General features: G+C 35.1%; 1 protein-coding gene across 2 annotated transcripts in view; it reads right to left on the bottom strand.

The window, feature by feature from the left end:
• Positions 1–20,503, bottom strand: part of LOC129743836 (probable serine/threonine-protein kinase DDB_G0282963) — a 378,781-nt gene extending 358,278 nt beyond the window's left edge. The window contains exons 1-2 of one of the 2 annotated variants that reach the window (XM_055736047.1): positions 19,381–20,503; positions 1,996–2,967 (exon numbers count right to left, since the gene is read on the bottom strand). In XM_055736047.1, the coding sequence (XP_055592022.1) occupies positions 1,996–2,173 (178 nt within the window). In that variant the 5' untranslated portion in view covers positions 2,174–2,967; positions 19,381–20,503. The remainder of the gene's footprint in view (positions 1–1,995; positions 2,968–19,380) is intronic. The other variant, XM_055736046.1, reaches the window with a different exon arrangement.
• Between the last annotated feature and the right edge of the window lie 958 nt (positions 20,504–21,461).

Below are 21,461 nucleotides of genomic sequence, written 5' to 3'. Positions count from 1 at the left end.
ATTCCTAATTGAAGATGCAGCCATCTTGAAAGCAACAGCAAAGTTGAAAAATTCTACCTCTACGAGCCCGGACGGTATACCAGCAACTTTTTTGAAGCGTTTTATGCCACTATTGCTGACCCCATCGTATATATTTTTCAATCATCGCTGAACAACGCAATTTTTCCCTCACTGTGGAAGGAAGCTCATATGTTTCCTGTCCATAAAAAAGGGGACAAGAGAGATGTTAGCAACTATCGTGGGATATCAGCTGTATGCGCGATATCCAAACTCTTTGAACTGGTCGTTATGGATCCTGTTTTCTCGTTTTCCAAACCTCACATCTTCAACGACCAGCATAGATTCATGCCTAAACGATCCACAATTACCAACTTACTGAGCTTCACATCATTCGTTCAAGACTGCTTTGCCAAGAAGATCCAAACTGACGCCGTTTACACTGATCTCTCAGCTGCGTTCGACAAGGTGAACCATGATATTGCAATCGCAAAGCTCGGACGCTTAGGAATCTGTGCATCTCTACTGGATTGGTTCCAGAGTTATCTAACGGGACGAAAATTTTTCCAGGCAATGCCCTGCCCCCTAAGGAGTACCCCAAGGAAGTCATTTAGGACCGATAATTTTCGTAATCTACTTCAATGACGCATTCTCGCTCCTTGAAGGAACAAAACTTGCTTATGCTGATGACCTGAAACTTTTTCACGCCATAAACAACCAAGACGACATCGACTTTTTACAGCAGCAATTTTCCGTAATTGGTCCCTGGTGCGACATTAACTGCCTGCCGTTGAACCGCAGCAAATGCTCGGTTATATTATTTTCCCGTAAGCGGCACACTCTTCGTGCGAAGTACATCCTTGGAAGCGAAACCATCACCCGAGTAGAACACATCAACGATCTAGGAGTTATCCTCGATCAACGGCTGGAGTTCAAGACTCACACGAACTATGTTGTTGACAAAGCTTCTAGAAACCTTGGATTCCTGTATCGCATGGCCAAAGACGTGTACTGCCTTAAAAGTCTTTATTGCTGCATAGTTCGTTCCATTCTCGAATACGCATCAGCTGTCTATCAAAACGGAGCTGAACGAATAGAGGCTATCCAGCGGCGCTTCATGCGCTATGCCCTACGTCACTTGAATTGGCACGATCCGATTCGTCTGCCAAGCTACGAAAATCGTTCCACCTCATAGACTTGGATACGCTTCAAGTTCGTAGGAACGCTACTCGAGCTCTGGTTGTGGCTGACCTGCTGACATCGAGAATATACTCTCCCAGGCTGCTGGAGGCTGTCCCTCTCAGTGTACGACCCCGAGGATTAATAAACCAGCATTCGCAGCTCTACGTTCCCATTCGTCTGAACAACTATGGGGCCAACAGCGCTTTTGTCGGAATCTTAAAACTTTTAATCGTTTTTCTGCGCATTTCGACTTTGACGTTTCGAGAAATGTGTTCCGAATGGGAATATTAGACGTGTCCAGAACTGTGTCGAGTGGATTTTAATTTTGATAAGTTATTTAGGATTAAGTTATCATTTGGATCAACATGTGATCCGTTGATTTTTTATACAAATAAACAAATAAACTAGTGAAGCTAATCTAATGCTTACCTATCAGCCTGTTCTTCATTCCTTTACAAATTCTTCTACCTAGCATTTCATCTCGCCGCACGTGTCAATGAACATACTTAAATCAATAAATTTATCGGCGAATAAAACTTATCATCAACCAATACTTTGTTTTTGTTGGAACTGTATGCTTGTTCGGCCTGCCAACCAGTTGTCTAACATTTTTATGAATTCGCCAACAATTCTTGTAAACAAATTCTATCCCTAATAGTTTATTCAAGCATAAGTACCATCCAGTCAAAAAAAACTTTTTTTTTCGTTTTTCTCGATTTCAATGCTATTTTACATTTTTATGTTGTCATTGTCACGTCATAATTGCTTTCCACAGTATCCATCCCTAGGGAGAGATGTAATGATTCAGACACTTACCTTTTGTGATGCGCTTCGGGATGTAGCCTTTCCTCCAGAGGTACCAGACGAGCACCGCCACAAGTATGACGGCAAGCAGGGTCCCAAAGATGGCACCGGCAATGTCTCCACCGCCGTAGCAGGATGAGGATCCCACCTCCCCGGCCCCGGCCGCTCCCAAATCACCTCCGTTATCCATATCGTTATCCACTCTTCAACACACAACCGAAATTATTATAATTATTTCCCCTCGAACAGCAATTGGCACTGATACCAGCTGATGACGAAAAAATGTAAACCCGAAAAACTTGTATGCGTGTGTTTGAATTTGTATCCTTTGTTATTTTTTTTAAGAAACAAAAAACTAACTTCGGTGGAGGTCTTTTGTGATGTTCCGAGAAATACGCGTTTTTCTTTGAGCTTTGATTTGTTTTTTACCCGGACAATAAACAGACAAATTTTATTGTTCACTCGGTTACAAATGGTGAATTTTTTTTCGTTGTTGCTTTTCTTGTCTCGGCTGCCGCCAACAAATGTGAGTATTTTGTTGTTATTTCATTCGAATCCGAATCCGATGGGAGAGATTGTTGCTGTTGTTGTTGTTCGAGTCGATCGATCGGATATTGATTTTTATAAGAGGTGTGCACTCTGGGAGGGTAATTGTTTTGATAGGGTCTTATGCAACTGCTTTATTACATGAGAAAGGGGGGATCGTCGCTCATCTTCTTGTTTTTTTTTTCACATTTCTTCGTAAGACTGTGTTCGCTTTTTTCAAGGCGTCGTTTTATTTTGTGTTTTTTTCTCTTAGTTACAGGTTCGCGATTACCACCGGTGCATTATAACTTGCAATTTTTATTTCCCTTTATTGCCGTGCCGTCTTATGTGATGTGATGTGATTGTAGTATGTGATGGCGTTTTCCGATACTTTGTCGTTGTTGGCGTTGTTGTTTTCTTTTATTTTTGGATGTTCCGTAGTAACTGTTTTGTTGTTTTCTGAAATGAAAAGTGGAAGTTGGAGAAAAGATGGAGAAAATTAATTGTCAGTTACTGTTGTAGCTAGGTTGTGCATTCACGCGCGTAGCCGTGAATTATTTGTTCGTTTTATAGCTGAGGAGATGAAAAGATACGTAAAATGTGATGTAAGGTAGTTGAAGTAATAAAATAGATATAAAACTTTTCTAGTTTATTGTTTTTGAATTTGTAACTTATCACTGATAAAACAATAATAAGGTCTGGAATTCATATCTGGAGTCATATTTTTTTCTATTGCTTCTAGTTTTGATGAAAATAGACCATACATCAGTTTTGCGTTTTAGTTGTTTATGTCAATAATAAACATGTTTATATCAATAAACGATTTAGAATCAATCATAGTTCGAAAAAACTGATCTGTTTTTCCTTAATTGCATTTCAACAGAAAAACTTGCCCGAAAATTTATTTTTATAACATTCCTAAAATGTATTATAAATATAGGAAATATGGCTATAATGGCCACTAGACCGCTGCAAGCTTTGTTTGAAAATTTCAAATTCCTAAATTTTTACAACTCCCATAACTTTTTCTGATTGTTTTTGCTGCCAGAAAAAGCACTTAAAATTTTGGAAGCGATCCAGTCAGTCCTGAATAAGCGTAACGAGTTTTAACTTTGTATGGAAAATTGTACAGGAAAACAAAATTTTCCATTCAAAAATCGCCAGAGATGTACTGAAATTTCCAAAAAAAATGATCTTTGGATGAATAATATTACTTGATTCTTCAATTCATCTGAACAAAGCACAAACCTAACTTGTATGCCAGAAAAATTATTTGATGTTATTTTTTTTCAAACTTGCTTTTTCAAATTTTTGCGGTTATGTCTGCATATTTGAGCGCTGTGTAATCGTAGGATGGAAATAAAAAGCCTCAAAAAACTGCTTTGCATCGCCAGAAAATTTATTGATTTATACAACTTTTGCAAAAACATTTCATGAAATTATTAAAAGCTCAAACAAACAAAGTCTGCCATTTTTATAAACTTTTCAATGGATTCCGATTTTTCATTTAGAAATAGTGATAACTTTTTTTTAGGAAATTCTTAGCTGCTTGTCATGTTAGCAAGAAATGAAGCTTAAGAATAGTCAAAATCGAAAATTTAAGACCGACTTCATTTCAAGCTTATTTGAATTTTCTGGATGATTTAATGGGTAAAAATTTGTTCTTCTATACAAATTTCCATACAAAATTGAAACGCATTGCGCTAACTCAGGAATCATCCTAATCATCTCAAATTTTACACTGATGCTTGGTGACCCAAAAGGCATCGAAAAAACATATGCGAGCAAAAAATCATTTTTGCAGCGGTCCAATGGCCACGTTAAGATGGACTCATATTTAAACATAGAAAATAGCTTAAATATATGAGATTTAGTTCTTCTTCAAGGATACAGCTTGGAATTGAAAAATACTGGTCAAATAAACTCAAACTGTCAGGCCCGTGCGAAGATCCCGTCCCGTCCAATTGAAACTGAAATTGTAACATTTGTAATGACAGGAGCGATTTTTTTTAATCTAAATTTTTAATTATAAATACGGGATATGAGTTTTAGATTTTTTTTTGCATATTTTGTTGACCATCGTGAGTGGTAAACGCCTATTAAATGGCTATCAACTTGTTGATGTTTAGAATTAGGATTCCATGAATTAATTTTGAAGCTAAAATTCTTGGTTTTAAACTCTGAATTTGTTTAGTTACACTTCTTAATAAAAACCCATTCTAAAGATGAGGTAGGGGTTTTGTATGTCAAATTTAGAATTTCAATACAAAAGGTTGATGCAACTCGAAATTTAACAAATAAAAACAATTAAAAATTCGTTTCAATTCGTGAACGTAATATAGTGTCCTAAAATGTGAAAATTACCAAGACACAATGTTCGGCACAAAAGCGCTAATTCGCTAAATCCCATATATTCTTTAATGCTTTGATAGAAGTACACTTTAAGTTATTTATCTGGCTGAGGAGACATATTGAGAATGTTTTTGACTCCAACGCTCCATTCAAAATTTATAACTAAAAGCACTTCATACGCTAAGTAAGTTCTTCTTACGCAAAAGTCATAGAAGAATTCAATAATAGTCGCTAAATAATATTTTACTTTTTTTACATCCTTAACACTAAACATACCGACACTAGGTATATACAAAGTGCATACCGCAAGCGGTCAAATGAAGGCAAACACCGTTTTCGCTAAAACTCTCTTGTTTCTCCACCGATTTCTACATAATTTAAAGTTTTGAAAAGCTTATAACTCGACTCAAATATGTTTCTCAGTCAATTGTCAGCTACAGTCAGTAATTTCAAAGTTTTTTAAAGTCCAACAAAATTTTTATGAAAAAACATGCTTCAGGAAAAAAGGCTGTAAATCAGTTATTTAGTAATCGAAATAAATTTCACTTAGTGCCTGAGAAAGCTGAAGTTAGAAGCTATATGTTGCATACATGGAACATTTTTTCAAATTTTTTTTAAGATCATGGCTACAAAAAATGTAAAAAAGTTGTGTAAAACCCGTACTTTTCAATCAATCAACCGCCAAAGGTGTTCCTGTTACAGTAGAAAAATTTTAAAAAGTGGATTGGAAAGTTGACGTAACTTGTCACATTTTGGCATCTTTAGATTTTTGAAATACGAAATACATAATTTAGGACGGCTTTCCGAATGTAGCTGTTTTTCAAACTTTTAATGAATCTTGATTTTCTGAGACAATCCCTTCACCTAAATTTAGCTTTGCACTGGATTTTGAGTACGTTAAGGTAAGGTTTAGGCAATAAAACTATATGCAAAAGAGAGCAAATTTCATACCGTGAGTGACATAGTGATGTAATTGCATTGGCGGTGCAATGCTTGACTAAAATAAAATATATATATTTCAACAAGAAAATCTAGAAAATTTTAGCTAATGCTTGTTTGTTTTTTCGTTTCCTTTCATCCGTCTTCGTGTGCAAAATAGCTTTGAAATATTACCACCCACTGCGCCCGTCTGCCAAGCAAGAATTTATGCTGACTTTTCAAAATTCAGAAACTACTTCACTGTTTCATTTATCGTATTTTTGCCAAGCATTGCACCGCCAATGCAATTACATCACCGGTATGAAATTAGCTTTCTTTTGCATATAGTTTTCTTGCCTAAACCTAACGTTAACGCCTATTCAAAATCCAGGTGTAGGAATTGTCTCAGAAAATCCAAGTTGATAAAAAGTTTGAAAAACAGCTACCTTTGAAAAGTCGTCATAAATTATGTATTTCGTATTTCAAAAATCTAAAGATGCCAAAATGTGACAAATTAGGTCCACTTTCCAATTCACTTTTTAAATTTTTTCTACTGTAACAGGAACAGCTTTGGCGGTTGATTGATTGAAAACTACGGGTTTTACACACCTTTTTTACATTCTTTGTGGCCATGATCTTAAAAAAATTTAGAAAAATGTTCCATGTATGCAGCATACAGCTTCTAACTTCAGCTTTCTCAGGCACTAAGTGAATTTTTTTTCGATTACTAAATAACTGATTTGCAGCTTTTTTCCTGAAGCATGTTTTTTCATAAAATTTTTTTGGGCTTTAAATAACTTTAAAATTATTAACTGTAGCTGACAATTGCCTGAGAAATATATTTGAGTCGAGTTATAAGCTTTTCAAAACAATAAATTATGTAGAAATCGGTTGAGAAACAAGGGAATTTTAGCGAAAACGGTGTTTGCCGTCATTTGACCGCTCGCGGTTTGGATAGGTATACCACATGCGTTATTCGAAAACCGCAACACTTAGAAAAATTAAAAAAACGCAAAAATACTTGCATTTTAAAAATAAAAATAGTCCTGTCGTTAATTTTGCGGAAAAAAAGTTATATAAGGCGTAATCATCATTTAAAGTTCAAAAACCGTCATTTGACCGCCTCCGGTACGTTTAGTGTTAAATCAGCTTATTGATTTTTTTTATAATATTTAAATATTCACTTTCCAAAAAAAAACAAGTTATGTCTACTGATTTCACAGATCAACTCGTTTCAAACAAGAAAAAATATCACCAGGAAATAAATTGGCATTGTTAAGCTGTCAATTTTATTGTTCATTTAATCTTCGATTCGAATAGAAATCGTGTGACGATCCACGTTTGGAACACTCCTATCATAAGAATTTTGCATTTCTATTATGCAAGTTTGATGAAGATTAAAGACTTTACATCGAACTGGAAACAAAAAATAATCTGGACTATGTTTGCAAAGTATTTAAACAAAAAACATTGAGATTCAACGGTAATCCATGCTTAAAATAATTGATATTTTGGTTTTGTGTTTTTTTTTCTAAAGTTTTGTTCAATAAAGCATTTTTCGGTTTTATTTTGTGTACTGTACATCCAAATAAACTAAAATTTATAAAAAATATGAAAATAATTTTGCGGTTTGCGTTTTTGTTGATCAACAGTTAGCAGTTAACGCTTTAGGCTTGAAGCGATAAATTTTGCAGCGGTTAAGCGGTTTTAATTAGCGATTGCTAACTTTCACTGATTTAGCGATTTGAATAGCGACTCTAATTTTTATACGATGCCGAACACTGCGAAGAAAATATGGGAAATTAGAACTTATATTGTCAAACCAGAACTTAACTTAATAAACTTAACAAATTTTGTAAGAAAAGTTGAATTATCAGTGATTTCAACTAATTTCAACTAATGTGCACACAGTTTTCATATATACGCTCGTAATAATATTGGTTATAATGTGAAGTCCACTCAAAAGGCAAAAATATCCTAATCTCACGTTGCCAGATTTTTTTCCAATCTTATACGAGCTGGAAAAATCTGGGCCGTTTTAGAAAAAAAAAACCGGACATTGGAATTCAAAATTGGCAACCCGAAACCGGACAATATCTGGGCAAATTGGGAAAATACCAAGAAGTTTGGCAACCAAATCTAGAAAAACAAACGCTTTGAACCAATGTTTTTTTTATCGAAACACACCAGCAGATTTTAATTTCATTTGTGGCTTCCAAAAAACCAATCATAATAATTTTGATAAAACTTGAAAATTTCCCTTTGGATGAAATAAAATATAATAAAGAGTCAATTTGAATTTTTTTTAACTATGTAAAAATATGAATAAATCCGAGCAAAATCCGGGCCTTTTTCAACGAAATCCGGGAATTCAGGCGGACCGGACTGTTCCCAAATATGGTATCAAATATCCGGTATCAAGTCCAGGTAAAACCGGGCAATCTGCTTATCCTAATCCAAATTGATTGATTATCTTCAAAGACTTTGATATATTTGGTGATTTATTTCATTACTTTAATATAAAAGCTTTATTTTAATCTGCGTCCATTTTTTATGCTTTACATGACTATAATTTTTTGACAAGCCCTTACATAGGCCAGAATAATTTTTGGGCCCTCACCAAATCGACCAATTAAACTGGCAAAAAATTGACCAAAATCATCGCAAATCAGTATTTGCAGAAGCTAATCAGCGGTCTTCGTTTAGAAACTCGATCACTGGTCTACGATTGACTGAAATCTTGTTTTCATTGATTCACAGTAAAAGAAGACTATAGAGAACATAAAAGTAAAAAAAAATCCACTGACTGAATATGGAGAATGTTTGCAGAGTGAGTATCAATTTAAAAATCAGAGGAATTTCAAAACTCGAAGTGCTGATTCAGATCTTTCAAAAAGTTTCCAAAATTTCGACTACAAAATTGAGAAATTTTTGCATGCATGCATTTACAGGGTGACAAAAAAGTCCAGTCGCACTTTTTTGGGGTCGCCTGTAGCCTACACGTTGCATCTCTCTGGTGCCATCTATATGTCAAATGAAAGGGCTAACTTTGCTGCCCAAAGTGGCAGAGTTTCGTTTCTGTGCAGTTTGTTTATATTGAGATGTGAGCCATGGCAGAGTTAAGAGCAGCTGTTATCGCTGCTCGGATGGCGCGCAAATGACGAGATTATTTTTTCGGACGAGAAGCTGTTCGTTTTGGAGCAAACAATCAATCGCCAAAATGCTCAAGTTTGGAGTGTAAGCCTCCAGCACGCTCCTGCGGACAAGCTGAACGTTCCCGGTTCCAAAATAAGACGTCAGTATTGCTTCCAGAAAGATGGCGCCCCATTCCACACCGCAAAGGTTGTTCAGGCACGGTGTGAGAAATTCTTGACCGATTTCATTTCGAAGAATGAATGGCCTCCGTCGTCTCCGGATCTGAATCGACTGGATTATTTCGTGTGGGGATACATGATGTCGAAGCTGAACGACTTGAAAATAACAAATTTTGGAGCAATTCAAGCAAATTATCACGAAAATCTGGGACGAGATGCCGATAGAGCACGTGCGCGCCGCTTGCGACGACTTTCCGAGACGTCTGAAGCTGGTTCGATCAGAGAAAGGTGGTGTAATTCCGAGATATCGTCTGTGAAGTATCTTCATAAGTTACTGAATAAAGCTATGAAAGCCAGATTCAGATTTTTTTCTCATTCTTTGAAATATTGAGATTTTCCTGTGTGACCGGACTTTTTTGTCACCCTGTACATTTCAAATAAAGAAATGTAAACGTCAACATACAGTACCGTTCATAATTGTAAATAAATGAGAAGCACTGATGATATTTTTCGATCAATTTTTTTTTTTGGGAAGAAAGATCAACTTGATGAATCAACAAATGAATCATTCATTTCATTTTTTCCAATATAGTTTTTGACAGACATTTTTTGACTGAATTTTGATTGGAAAAGAACTTGTGCCCATTAATCGGTCAAAATTCTAAAGAAATCGTATCGAATAATCAGAGTTAAAAGTTATGGAAGTTCATTGTCGAAGTGCTTCTCGTTTCTATACAATAACGAACGGCATTTACTCATGAAAAAATATTCATTTTTTTTTCCTGGATCAAGGTAAAAAGTAGTGATCGAGAAATTTTAATTTCTAAATTCCAAAACATTTGACCATATTAACTAGCTGGCTTGGGTATTTGAAATCGATAACTTGTGATAAAATACACGACCATGTAGGTACCAAAACCAACCAATCAGCTGATGTTAAATTTTCCCGCAAGCTCTATCAATTTATGTACCAATGAATATTCCTTACACTCATGACAACGCAACACTTTTGACCGAACCGCAAAATCTCTTTTTTTTTTGAGCCTTCCGATGCAAATCACAATCATCCGGATTGTGTGTATCGAGGGGGTCGGAAGTTTTTTTCCCTCTTACAACGGTTGATATTTTACTCGTCTGACTTTACTTTTTTCTTACTTTTTTTCGCCGTCTTTTGCATACCCACAGTTAGATTTATGAACTTCAATAACAACATCAACGCCCCTTTCTTCACCTCTGGGGTTGCTTGAGGTTTTTTTTCTCTATTTCTGCCTCCAGCTGACTATGGGAATCCCAGCAATAGAAGAGAAAAATAACCACGTATGTCCGAAGCCCGAGAGAAGAAAAAGATTGCCATTAATTCTGCTGGAGCAGCCGCAAGTTGTGGTGGAGTGTTTATCATAAATTATAACGTACTTTTCGGTTCGGAAAACCAAGTAAGTATGAAAGGTTGTAGATCTACGCTCCCAACAATAGTGAGAGTAAGTTGGGGATCGGTTGAAGCAAAAAAAAAATGAAACAAGAAACCTACTCCTTCAGATGATTTTTGCAAGCTGCTAAAGTCGATTGATCATTTTCGATTTCTTTTTTAAACCACTGAAAGCACTGGACAATTTCACACAAATGATAAATTCGTTAGAAAAAAGAAAATCTTTGTCCGGATGAAGATTAAGGTAGCGATTGATTCGGGCGAAGGAATCAAAACCAAACGGTTTGAGTCGATTCAGTTGATTCCCGTTACAATCGCAATGGTTCAGATTTGGAGTTCCAAACCACCTTTCTAAGACGAAGGAAGAAGAAAGCCAATCAATCCAAAACCTAATCCAAAGCACGAGGGGACGGAACAAGCATAAACATTGTCAAAAAGAAGTCCAATCGGCTATTGACACCAATCACCTTTCATTTACATATGATGTCACCCACACGGCTATTGAATCATCAAGAATGCGCGCGCGCTCCTCAAAGACTTAAGACTGACTAAGCATAACAGTGAACGGTTGCCCGAAATTTCTCCTTCCCTTTTGGAAAGACTACTCAAAGACATGGATCGAGGGCCTGTTATGTCCACAATCGGATTCGAAAAATGTGCTACGTGAGCTGAATGGCGGGAATGGCTTTGAGAAATTCGGAAGTGTTTAGGTAGGTACCTACCTGGTTTGTCGAAGGGGTTTCCCGCTTTTCCGTTTCTTCTAGCCACAAAGCATTGAAGTCTCTGATTCTTGCCCATGCGCTTTGCATTTTTTGGTGCTTGAGGGGCTTTCTTTCATTAAAAGAATGAATTTCAGCTCCCATCAACTTATCATTTTTAAAACATCACTTCAAAAATTGTGTAAATGTAAACTGTACAACCCAATCGACTAAATACAAGGCGACCGTCATAAACCATTAATAACGAAAGAAAATTTGTTTACAGACGTGATTTTTTGTTCTCGCAAAAATAATCATAATCGTTTTTTTTTTCGCACTTTGACAACTTCTGACAAAAACACACTTAACATGAATTAAATAAACAAAATCAAACAAAATTTAATTCAACTTCACAGAAAATTAACGAACACGAACGTTACAATGGTTCATTTTGGATTGTTACAAATTTGCCGCGCTGTAATCCATCAACGCGCTGATGTCCGAGAGAAGAAGCAACATGGGTAAAACTTAATACAATTACATTACCAAATTGATTCGGACTGAAGGAAAAAAAAATACATAGAGAAAAAAGAATCAAAATAAAACTAAATGAAGAAATCACACGCCCGACTGCAGCTCAATCAGCAGCGAAGGGCTGCCAAGCCGGGCGATCGAAATCGAGAGGAACCTTCGGCAGAAAGAAGGTGGGTGGGTTGGTTGGCTGGGAGCAAACTGCGATATCAATCTAACGAAATGGAAATGAAAATTACTGGGAAATGAATGGTGAACGACGTTGAAATGGAGTGAGAAAGGAGAGAAAAAAAAACAAGTGTAAACAAAAACAATGCCCATTGCGCGTCTTCGGGGTGCGAATCGATGCGAGCAGTTTTTCGAGTGGGTTTGGCTGCCCAAATCTCAACGTTTACATTCATGTTTAGGTCTATATCCGGCATTGAATTTGGGTTTTCGATATTATAAAAATGAATAGGATTGCATGTTTTCATAGAAATTTATATTTTGACTATTGGTATTGAAATTCATTTTTCAAATGTAGTTATTTAAACTTGAAACTCCAAACCCAACAGAGCAGAGATATTTGAATTCCGGCTGGAAGTTGAATCAAATTCTTATTTTATGAGATTATGGAAAAAATTTAAGACGAGTTTGCAATGGATAGAAGGTCATATTATATTAAACTGATAATAAATCAACATAAAAAGCGTGTCAATCATATTTTAACTAACCTTTTTTTCCGAAACTACCTATCTGATAACCTGAGCAAGGTAAATCTCTTATGTAAAGTGAAAATCATTTGAAATTTGAAAATTGATATCCCAGCTTAGATGTTTTTTCGGAAATCAGAAAAATCTCTACTTATCAGCATTGTTTGTTCAGTAGAAACAGTGTTCTGTTTATATTTTTATGAGCCATGTAAATTTTTTTTTATTTTGCGTTAATTACTTCATGGTTACAAATGGTAGTTGTGATACTTTTCAATTTAAAGGTTCAATCAATACTTATAATACCTAATGAATTTTCGTCTGTCAGTCTGTCTGTCTGTTCCCTATAGAATCGGAAACAAATTGACCGATTTGTGTGAAACTTGACAGGTAGGGACATTTGAGGCCGGGAAGGTTTAAACTATAGTTTCAGACCCACCCTCTCTCTGGAAGGAAGGAGGGGTCACACAAACAAGAGAAACATGTTTTAATATCTAGAGAACTTATCAGACAAACGGAAGCAAATTTGGCATGCGAGGGTATATGGATAGGGAAAATATATTTTAAGGATGGTTTGACACCTCTTCCTCATTCCAGTGTAGAGATAGAAAGGGGGGAGGAGAGCTCTCTTAAAATTTTTAGCACAGTTCAAGAACTAGTCATGCAAAGGAATTAATTTCGATATAGGAAGGTATTAAAGTACGAGAAATGTTTTTACGGTGTTTTGAGACCCACCCCTCCTTCCACTGGGGAGATGAGAAGTAAAAAGGAAGGGATCTCCAATTCAATATTTTGCATAATTCAAGAGCTAATTTACTGACCTGAATGACATTTGTATTAAAAAAGTCTAAATAAATATTATTCTTATTATTATCGAGAACTTATCGAACAAACGAAACCAAATTTAGTATAGAAGTATATTTGAGCATGATTTTTTTTTAATTTTTCGATCCCCCGAGCAACTATAAGTATGGATAACATTCATCGATCAAGTTTGATCAGCCCAATCTTGTTTTTTAAATCAACTTCTCTGCAGCCCAAAGTAGAAAAACGAACTTTGGAGTTTACACAAAGTTCACATAATTTGCTGAATAAGTTTTAATCAGCTTTAATAAACGCAATCCAAAAAATCGAAAAAAATACCTTTTTGGTCTCTTATAACTTTGAACTGATTTGATTAAGCATAGTTTCATAACTAACTCACATTTCAATTACATCGTTCTTATCGGATGTTCAAAAAAATATAAGAACGTAACAAGTAGATTTTTATCTTAACATCAACTTTAAAGTTCCAAAAAAACAGAAACCAAACCCAAAAAAGCACTTTCAAACTTGTCTTGATGACTTGATTAGGAATGGACCTCCATGGACCTCAAAAAAGCAGTTTGAACAGCGAGAAATTTCACGAAACTTTTAAACAGGGCTATGTGAACTTGTGAGTTTCTTCCAAAATTCCGGAGAGCATCTATCAGGTTTGATCAGCTCAACCATGTATTTTCAGCTCAATTGTTAAGTAGCTAATCGAACTTTAAAGTTGGAAATGTTCGTATAAAATACTCAACAACTTTGATAAGCAGTCCAAAAAATCGAAAGAAATACTTTTCCGCTCTCCTTCCTTTGATTTCAATTTTCTAACTGACATTTCAATTACATGGTCTTACCAAGTCTCGAACCCGAGCTTACTGCATTAAAATTGAGCTACATACTTGCTGCTCTATACCCAGGGGTAGAAAACAGAAGAAGCAGGCATTAAATTTTGTTTCATTAGAATGACCATTCTTTAAACTTTTTTTAAGTTGTTGAGAGAGTTTTGCATTGGATAAGTTTACAAGTTTCACCAAACTGAGCATGCCTCATCTATGAAACAACAGCTTTGTTGATTTTGTTTGGTCCCAGAACGAATTGTTATCATAAACGATTGCAAATCTTTTCAAAAAGTGCTCATTTTTCTGTCGAAAAGTAAAAAATGCTGCAGCAAAATTTTTATTTGCCTGACCTAGCTCTATACGAGCATCATGAGTAGACAACAATTTAACATGATTTGTTTTTTTTTTTTTTCAAAAAGACTTTCCGGTTCTTAGTTTCTACTTTATTCCAACTTTCCAGTTGTTATTAAGTTCTTACGGAACAAAGTATGTATTTATTGTTATCCTAATAATGGTGTTATGTTGTTAGGGTTCGAAATAACTAGAGTGTATTTTTCTTTAAAAAGAAAAGTTTTTAAATAAATTATAAAAAATCTGAAAAAATCAACAAACAAAGTTTGGAAAATGAAAATCGGTTGGCATTACAATCGACCATTTTTGCTCTTATACCCCTTTGACCCTGAGCCATTTTTTAATCTTATACCTATTAAAACCTTTTTTTTTTTAAAGGTCGTTGGGATTTTAACCACTGGGGATCATTAATTCTTCTTGATTATACCGGTTGAAAAAAAGTGGAAGGAAGATAGCATCCAAATTTTATGATATTTCTGTGAAAAAGCGACTTTATCATTAATTATCAACTAATAACACAAACAAAAAAACCCTACAATGCAATAAATGACGCAGTCATTAAGTTTTCTAATTAATTTCAACACAATTATAAAAAAAAGAGTGCTTTTTGAAAATTACCCGATTTTGACACTGTCCTCAATTTGTCTTCCTAAAATGAATCATGCGGGTGACAAAATCGAGGTTCACTGTAATATTTTCAGTAGATACTATTTCATCATTTATCCATTTTAAAGTTCTTCAACATTATTAGTATATATGTATATCAAATTAAATAGAAACTTTTGAAAATATGTCCCAATTTACTTATAATGGAAAGCTGAATTTTTAAAGCCTCATTTTTTTCAGAAACAAAATAGAAACTTACTTTCATCGATGGTTGAATGTTTTGAATTAGCTCAAGAATTTGATAGATTTACCTTTTTCGATTTGAACATAAAAAAAAATTACTTTGAATCGGTAAATTTCTTTGAAAAACAAACACTCATTCTATGTTCACATCGAATAAGCTAAATCAATCAAACTATTGAGTAAATTTGAAAAATTTAATTCCAAGGTCATTGGTAAAAACAAAGCTAATTTTCAAAAGTTAGAGAAAGAAATAAAAATGTTACGCCATTCAAATATTATTCCTGCTTTCTTTTCCCAAATTTATAATTTCAATTTGAAATTTTGCTCTAGAAAAAACTGCTATATGTATAATTGTATAATGTTAAAAAATACACCAAATAAACTGAGGATTTCTGAGGTTAAAATTATCATTCCAGCATTTTCATTTTCAGCACAAATTGTTTACAAGAAATCAATTCCTTAACTAAAATTCTGTGGCTTTTTAAGATTTTCATTGAACAAAACTTGCAAAATAAACTCAATTTTTCTTAAAGCTTGTAATTTTCATGAATACGAAATGACTTTGATTAAAATTTAAAATATTGAAATTGAATTAAAATTAAAAGTGTAAGTCAGCGATCACTCACGATTTGAATTTTTCAACTATTCTTGCGAATTGATTAGAGCAATCTTGATATTTTTAGTTTGATTGTTGGAATTTGTTTCCTAATTTCAATACGATTTCTAAAATGTACAAAACCAAAAACGATTTTGAATTTTTATTATGATCAGAATTTCAAAATATGAACCAAGGCAGTGAAAATTATACAGAGCCCTCGATCATGAATCTATAATACAAATTTCGATGTTATGGGTTTCAATTTGTTTTAAAGCGGACTTGCGAATTTGAATTTATGTATGAATTTCAAATTATTAAGCTGGTTCTTGTTTTTTCAATTTTGGATCGCCGTTTCGAAGCTTTGTTAGATATGTTGTGATTTTGCATAACAATCAAATTTAAGACCTCTGAATAAGAATATGGAACAAAAAATCAAAATGGTTTCTTATTTTCTTTTTTAATATTCGAAAAATAATTATCTAGTTATTGAAAGTGAATGTGAGTTTAAAAAATCGTCAATCGAATTTTGGATGAAATGCAATATCAAATTTGAACCTATATTACAATTTCTAATGATGATTCAAACTGTGAATCAAGAAATCTAAATTGGATTCAGAATTGCAAGTATTAAAACAGAAACTAATTTTTATCAATAAGTGAGAAAATTAAAAAAAAAACCTGTAACAAAATTATGGATTTGAGATTAGTTTTTGAGGGTTTTGCATCAGTCAGCTTTACTCAATCATCAAAATTTGATAAAAAGTTTAAAATTTTGAGTGATTTTGCAAGTGAAAACTTTGCAAGTGAAAACTTGCAGTGCGAATAAACTAATGCTTTTAAATAAATTCTACCCGCTCAATTTCACCATCTTTCAAGTCTTCTAACTTTCTATCCATCTATAAAAAAAATTTCATTATCTTAAGATATTCTTACTAAAATGGACATTACTTTTCTCTGATAAGGCCGATGAATTAAGTATAAAAAAATTAAATTAAATATTAAGAGATTAATTTCTATCAACAATGGAAAAAATTTTGAAAAAATGTAGTAGAAATCTTTGCCTGTGATTCTATGATTAGTTTTAAAGGTTTTGAAATCAGTTGATTAAAATTTGGAAATGTTGAGTGTTCAGTGCAAAACCTCACTTGGTTTTTCAGGACCCTCGTGGGTTGTATAATTTTAAATGATAAAATAAATAAGCCTAAAATCATGATTAAAAAATGCCATGTTTTGTCCAAATTTGTGTAATTTGAGTTCTAGGACTTAGAAATATTATGTGGTAGGAAAAAAAACCTAGCAATTGCTTTTGTTAAACCAAATCGAGCAGTCGAATTGTCACTTGAAGCAATTGCTTCGGTTGCTATGAATAAAGTTTTTTTTTTTTTTTTGACAGCTGTTTCATCTAACAGAATCTTTTATTTTTAGAACAAGCTAGTTTGGTATGAATAAAGCCCAAATCTGAAGCAATTGCTCGACAAATCTCCAAGCAATTGCTTTATTTTCTTAGCATGCTCGGTAGCAGACTTTTCTAATAAAAAGAAACTTTTATAACGTCATAAATTTATCAAATTGGCAATATTGCACTTCAAAACAATTCAAATAGGCATTTTCAACATGGATAAACCAAAATAGAAGTGAAACCAAATTTTTTTTTCATATTCTTGGCATTGTATGGAATGATTCGATTCGTCTTACATGAAATTGACCAAATCGAATAGCATTCATTCCAGATTACCGGGAATAGTTGAAGAATTCCAAACTGGCCTGAACTTGGAATAACATTTTGATAATTTATAACGATTTTTTAAAGTTTTAACAAAACAGACATTTTTATTGATTTTAAAGTAGCTAATTTTAATTGGCAAAACAATTTGTTTTTCAGGTGAATTAACTGTTTTTAGCTTGTCAGTTCAATTGGAATTGTCTTATCAACAAATGAACGTATCAACCTGCGCTCTTAAGAGCTTGTCATGCATTTCCTGAAATACTTTTCGATCATTTTTACCCACACCGCTGAGATCGTGGCTGTTTTAGCCGTAATTTTCAATTTTCTGTTTGTTTTATTTTAATTTACTTAAGAAAACTACAGATTCTGCTTGTTGGATAGCTCTATTTTTCAAAGCAAAAGCTATGTTCTAAAGTTTTAGCACACATCCGATAAGCAAATGTTTATTCATACCAAACTAAGCAAATGCTTTGAGCTTTTCCTTTGCTTGATTTCGAGCTCAGCAAATGCCACCGAAGCAATTGCTAAACCTTATTCTTACCACTTATTAATTTTTTAAAAATTGTTCAGGGTGTTATCTTTTGAGAACGATAAGGAATTGACAAATGAGTAAAAAATGTAGTTTTTTAAAAGTAAAATGTGCAAATCAACGAAGCCCTTGATAGCTTTTAAAACCACTTAAGCTCAGTTTGAAAAGAGGATTTATGCAATCTAAAAATGGTGACGTTTGATTTTTATTTCCTTAGTTTTTTTTAGTTTTTCTTCAAGTCGCTGTTTGATTTTGAACTTTTTAACTCGGAGATATCAATTAAAAACCTTCAAATTTTGTGATGAAATGTATGCATTTTTCGGTTGAATCTTTGATCTTTGAATTATAACTGAATCATTTTTATTTTAAAAATATGCTTGGAATTAAAATATTTATAATCATAATTATAACGGGATAAGAACTTCATAGTATCCGTTAATTTTAGCATTGCGCAATTACGGATCTGTATTTGTTTTCAATGCCCGTTGAAGATGATAAACGGTATTTATTTGAATTGGATCACATGCTCCTTAATGATCATCTACATCATCTCAGTTTGAATCCACCTCAAACTCGTTTAAAATCCATAACGTCACCAATCGTTAGCCACACCGTAGGGAATAAAATAATTTAAAAATGAAGGTGAAAACAGGGTTCTTCCTTGCTTCTGCCAGACAATTATTGTACCAAGACTGACACTAGGTTTGTAGGTACTTGGTAATATCAAGCAACACGCTGTGAAAATGTTCCCCCTCGGCTAGAAGCAAAAACCGAAACAGCACAACATTCATCCTCATCATCATTTCCATCGTCTTAAACATTATCATGATCGTTAATAATATGTAAAATTGAAATGGTAGGGTAGCTGGTGCAAAAACGGATCAAACTACTTTCGTTTTAACGAATTTGTCAGATTTTTATGTAAAACAAAAATCAATAGTTGTTTTTTCGAAACTTATATGATTCAGCAAAACTAATAAACAAATAATCTATTCAAAAGTTCCCCTGAATTACAACCAAAGGAACTTATCTCATACCCTAGACATTAAAGCATTAAAAAAACAACATTTATGCCGTTTTGTTTTCATCCACCAACTTCTTCCATTATCATCATCATCTGATGGTTGCTATTTCTGGAGCACTTTTTTTTGTTGTTGCATACATATCTTCCTCAATCATCGCTCACACTCGCGTTCATCACATTTCGTTTAATTCAAAAATTTCCCTCATCATCCCATATCTCACCCTGTAACGCCCGAACGAACGAACTGCTGATGATAATGTAAACTCACTTTTTATGGCTTTAAAGTTGGAGGTCGGTCGGTCGGTTGAGGCACTGATTAATCCAATTTATCAGGCAGAAGATTGATTTTTTTTTCGGAAGATAAAAAATAAAATTCGGTACCGCTTCACCCTTCCGAATATCTGGGAGTAAAATCTTGATTTATTTATGATTCCCGTTTTCGTACTTTACTTATACACCTGTGCCAGTCGGAGTTTCACTACTTGTTTTGATCGAACACTTTTGATCCGGCCCTAAGGGTTCTGATCTCCGAGTACAATAACACTTGTTTTCGGGTAACTTCTTTTACGGGGGACACTGCCAATCATCTGCTAGCACTTGCACGGGATTTTCTTAATGCCCTTAATTGAAACCCCACAACAAATTGAACGAATCCACCAACATTAACTTCAACAATAATAACAACAACATCCTCATACGAATCCTCCAAAAATATGCGCAATCACTGGTCCGGAGGATCACCTTTCTTTTTTCCGGGTCTCTCACACCACTCCGTCGCACTCTCGGCACTCTCCTCACACTTAGGTATTCAACGACGTCGACGCCTTTCTCCTCATTTGCACACACCCTGGGTCGCGGATCGCGCAAAACACCACTTGGCACTGAGGCTGAGGAGAAATCCTACCGAATCGAACGATCGAGCAAGCGATCGACACCGCGCTGTTCCAAAACCTGAGGAACCACACCGCAAGGCACAATCACAACCAACCCTTCGAATGATCACAGAGGGAGTCACAGGGGAAGGACGAGGACAAGGGTAGCCCGAATTCCGTATCCAGCATTCGAACAATCCCACAGGCACAACACCGCGTAATATAGGTAAGACACACGCGCCACGAGCTTCTTTCGTTCCTTTCGTTCGTCCTAATATATGGGATCACTTTCCTGGGAGCTTTCTTCACCTTCGCAGCAACTTGACCGATCGACACTTGTCTGTTGAACTCTCACTTGCAAGCAAGTATGTACCTGGTCGCCAAATGTAACCAACAAAACACAGGGAGAGGAAAAAAACACCTATCGATTGCGCACGATCGTCGCCCAACAAAAAACCAAACCGTTCACCTGAAGGCTCGAAATCGAACTAAAGGTGATCGTAGCGAGGACCGGTACACTCGACTCAACTCTCAAGCCGGTTCTTTCCCATCCCATCCATAAACGTCAGATTCGAGCAGTTTCTCCTACCCCTTGGTTGGCGGCAGACGGTCCACCCAACGATCAGGAACATTAAAACTGCTCGAAAAAATACCCACAGCAAGAGAGAGAGACACTGATCAACCGACCAACCAACTACCCCACAAACCCAAGCATATTCATATGCGCAGTGCGCAAATACCTTTGGAACATTTTTTTCCTGTTTAACTTCATGAAATCTACCCCGAACCGAACCGGAGCTGAGAGTGATTTTTTAAATTTTTTGTCGGATGCTTGCCCGGCTACGGCAGGATCGAGAGAGCATGTAAACCTGCATGCAGAGAGTGCGATCGGTTTCGGTTTGGATTTGGGAAGTTCCTCGTTCCTTACATTGAAAAGCACGCAACAGGTGCGAATCGAGCAAAACCGACGACGTGCTGGTGCGATCGATTCCGTCCGGATAGCTCGAATGGTCGGACCCGTACCCATACGGTGGAATGTGGCAGTGCGAATGAAATGAAGGAAGAAAGTGAGTGTGCCGTTCGTAGCTGAATGCTGGCCTGGCTGATACCTGCCCGACCCAATCAAATGATGAGAGAGGAAAAACAAATCAAAGTTTGAGAGAGACCTTAAGCTTTCAAGCTGGTCGAGGAAATTTTCGATGAGCTTTACAGTGAGCTCACAATTTAGCAGATGCAAGCCGATTCTCGTTTATGTAAACGAAGATTTCACCCTTTGTCATCCAAATTCCGAGAAGAATGGGTTTGAAGTTAAAGTGATTGAATGAAAAGAATGAAAATTAGTTTATTTAGAAATGAGACACTTTTTTTGCCGATAGCTAATTTCCTAATTATTGGATATACCAAATTTAAACAACATTTTGTTGTCTGCA

Source organism: Uranotaenia lowii, chromosome 2, assembly GCF_029784155.1.
Source record: "Uranotaenia lowii strain MFRU-FL chromosome 2, ASM2978415v1, whole genome shotgun sequence".
In the NCBI taxonomy this organism is placed as follows: Eukaryota; Metazoa; Arthropoda; class Insecta; order Diptera; family Culicidae; genus Uranotaenia; species Uranotaenia lowii.
Note: the sequence above shows the minus strand (reverse complement) of the source record. Positions and strands in the feature narration are given on the sequence as shown.